This window comes from Nicotiana tomentosiformis, chromosome 8 (genome assembly GCF_000390325.3).
Source record: "Nicotiana tomentosiformis chromosome 8, ASM39032v3, whole genome shotgun sequence".
Taxonomy (NCBI): Eukaryota; Viridiplantae; Streptophyta; class Magnoliopsida; order Solanales; family Solanaceae; genus Nicotiana; species Nicotiana tomentosiformis.
The window spans coordinates 27431936-27435549 of NC_090819.1; the positions used below are offsets into that span (position 1 = coordinate 27431936).

Consider the following 3614-nt stretch of genomic DNA (forward strand, 5'->3'; position numbering starts at 1 on the left):
GCTCTGTTATCCCATTTGATCGGGCTCCCAGGCCGGTTCCTGGTATATATCCATACTTCATAATTTATCGCATGGCCATCTTTTATCTGTATGGTGATTGCATTCCCAAATTTTGCTCGGTCTTTTATATTTTCGTGGTTTGCATGATCTCGACTGCATGGAAAGAGACCCCGTCTAATCATTCTATGAACGAAACTGCATGTTCCAGATAAGCTGATTGGCTCAATTCGCTATGGATTACAATCTCTTAGCAACCCCACTCAAACTTCATGCACTGGTGTAGGGTAGACAGGACTGCCCCTACCATGTGTATCCAAGGTCTTCCTAGTAACAGGTTGTATGAAGATGAAATATCCATCACTTCAAATAGTATGGGAAACTCAACTGGTCCAATTTGCAGAGCCAAATAGATTTCTCCAATGACGTCCTTCTGTGACCCGTCGAAAGCTTGCACCCTCACATGACTTTCATTTACTTCTCTTAGATGGATACCCAACTCTTGTGGAGTAGAGAGCGGGCAGATATTGACTCTTGATCCTTCATTAACAAGTACTTGGGACACCACCTTATCTCCACAATTGACGGTGATGTGTAAAGCTTTGTTATGACCCACACCCTCCATAGGAAGTTCATCTTTTCGGAAAGTGATCATATTTGCTTCGACCATCTTTCCGATGGTTGCTACCAGTGCCTCGCTTATAGTTTTTCTCGGCACACTCACCCAACTTAACAATTTCATCAGGGCGTCTTTGTGACTATCAAAACTCATTAGTAGATCCATGATTGATATTTGCGTCGGGGTTTTCTTTAATTGTTCCTCCACGGAGTATTCTTTTCTTCCAAAATTCAGCGGCTTCCAGATCTGTTATATTCCTTCTTTGAATCTGTTCCCTTCCTGAATTCCCTCATTTTACATCCTTAGGAGCGTAACACCTCCCTAACCCGGTCACTCCATAAGCCGCTGTGAAATCCATCATCTTAGCTTTCCCTTTCTACTGATATGTCCACGGGACTATCTTATATTCCCGATCCTCTTCATCCCTGATGGGAGCGATGGACTGTTGCTGGTAGGTCTGGACCATCACTGTAGGTTTCAACTATACGGTGATCATTGGAGTTCTTCGAGGTGGGACTCTTGAAGCCTCAGCGTTTTCTATTGTGATGATGGTTCCTTTCAGGTCATATTCTTCATCCAGGGTGATCATATTAGCTCCTTGATTTGGGTGGTTTGGCATCGGGTTGCGGTTTGCATTGGGCGGAGCTAGGGTGCATTGAATGGCTCCACATTTGATCATTAACTCAATTTCATTTTTCAGTTTGAAGTAATCCTCGGTATCATGCCGCGATACGTTTGAGTGGTAGACTCACTGTTTGGTTGCATCAAAGTATTTTGAAGGATACTCAAGAACCCTTCCTTCTATTGGATGTATCAAGCCTGCTCTCCTCAGTCTTTCAAAGAGTTGAGCCAAAGGTTCAGCAATCGAGGTGTAGTTTCTGGGACCTCTTTCTTCAAGATTTGGGTGAGGTCGAGGTGCATAGGTTGGTCAGTTTTGATGAGTGGTAGTTTGGACTGGAGCGTATGATCATGGTGGGTTTGGATTTGTATGGGCGCGTGGTGGGTTATATTGAGGTTGGGGATTGTAGTATGGTTGTGTGTTGTATACTGGAGCATAAGTAGGTAGGTGTGAGGAATGGGTGTTTGGAGTGTAAGAGGTGTTTCCATGGTATGGATTGGACTGGTAGTAGGTAATGATTGCTGATACCTCTTCCTTTTTATTTTTTCCACTGCCTATTGAACCGGATTGGATTGCTTTGCTAGCTGCTTGCGATGTGGCCATAGATTGTACCTTGCCGGACTTTATACCTTCCTCTAAAAAGTCTCCCATTTTAACAAGTTCAGGGAACTTCTGTCCCATCATGCCCATCATTTTCTCACAGTAGATCCCTTCCTGAGCCCTGATGAAATACTTAGTTAACTCACTGTCATCTAACGGGGGTTGTGCTCTGGCGGCCTCTGACCTCCATCGACGTGCATACTCTTGGAATGATTTGGACGACTTCTTCTGCAAGTTTACTAGAGCTAACCTATCAGAGGTAATTTTTTTGCTGAACCAAAAGTGATTAATGAAATCTTCTACCATATCCTGCCACTCCCTCCAGTTTTGGGGATTTTGGCAAGTGTACCAAGTAAGTGACACCCCTGTCAAAATCCTTATGAACAGCTTAATCCTCAACATCTCATTTCTTCCCACTCCAACTAGCTTATTTCGGTAGGTTCTCAAGTGTGCATGGGGATCACCTGTCCCATCAAAGATATCAAACTTCGGAGGCTTGTACCCTATCGGCATGTCCACATCAGGGTGGATACACATATCCTTATAATCTAGATTTTCTCTCCCTCGAGTGACCTAAAGGTTCTTCATTTGTTTCACAATGCTCATAATTGTTCGGACACCGATTCTTCCTCCTTATACTTAGATTTCTTTTCCATTTCGGCATATTGATCAACTTTACTAGGCAGCCTGACCGTGACGGGCGCTGTGAAGGTGGGTTTTAAAATGGCATATACGAGAGGAACATATCGCTCATGTACAACGGTATGTGTTGGTTTTGGCTGGTGGTAAAGGTGACGTCATCACGAGGAGGGATATGAACTTTGTTGGTAGAAATTGGTGGGTTTTGAGGTATTTGAATGTAATTTGGTATGTAAGGGGTGTGTATGGGAGGGTTTGGTGGATTTGCAGGGGTTACAGGGGGTATAATCTGGGTGGTAGGGACTGAAGTCGGGGTATTGTTTGCTTGGTGAGTAGTGGAAGAAAAGTGGTCGGGGATCGAATCTAGAGAAGGAAAATTAGGTGATTGTAAGAGCATCGTCATGGCCAGATGTGCCAATTCCCGAATGTGTTATACTTCCTCCCATAATGATTCCATCTCTTGGGCCTTCCTGGCCACATGTTCGTCATTCTGCGTATCATCCTTCTCTCCCGATCGCATCGGGCTATAAGGTATTACGAGAGCGTGTTCAATCGGGTTATCTGTCGCAGACATCTTCCTTTTCACTCTCAAGTTGTACAGTGGTTCTGGCAGTTTTGGGTGAATACAAACCAACTTTCTTTTGGGGAATAATAATAAAGTAATACAAGAAAAGAAAAGAAAAGAAAAAGAACAGAAGTCAGTTTCAGTATTTGCACAAGTAATAGGCACACAGAGTAGTTAGTTCACATATTCAGGAAATCGCGTTTCATAAAGTTTGAGGGACCTCTCTTTGCCGGAGGTGGGCCTAAGTCGCGAATATTTAACAAACAATTAGTTTGACAAATTCATATCTTAAGCAAATTTTGTTTTCATTGATAGTATTTGGATTGTAATAGGCGGGAGCAAAGGTTACATCATTATTTCCAACATTCATAGGATTACATGGGCTCAAATAAACTTGCCCTTAGGGAAATGAGAAGGTTCGGGATAAAGATACCAAGTGGGAAAAAGGGGTGGAATCAACCGACTTCTAATAACCATCCCCGGAATCATTCCCTCTCTCTTCTTCTTCTTCTTCTTCTTCCGATTCTTCCTCCGCGTCTTCTTGAAATTTTTCTCCATCATCATTGAACTCGGGA

General features: G+C 43.2%; 1 protein-coding gene across 1 annotated transcript; it reads right to left on the bottom strand.

Annotated features, from left to right (window-relative positions):
- Positions 1-1583: 1583 nt before the first annotated feature.
- On the bottom strand, positions 1584-2372 carry LOC104114053 (uncharacterized). The gene has a single exon (XM_009624398.1). It carries the CDS (start codon positions 2370-2372, stop codon positions 1584-1586), a length of 789 nt encoding a protein of 262 aa, XP_009622693.1.
- Positions 2373-3614: the final 1242 nt, after the last annotated feature.

Excerpts from the sequence above, each read along its gene's own strand:
- LOC104114053 (XM_009624398.1), bottom strand. The coding sequence starts at position 2,372 with ATGTGTATCCACCCTGATGTGGACATGCCGATAGGGTACAAGCCTCCG.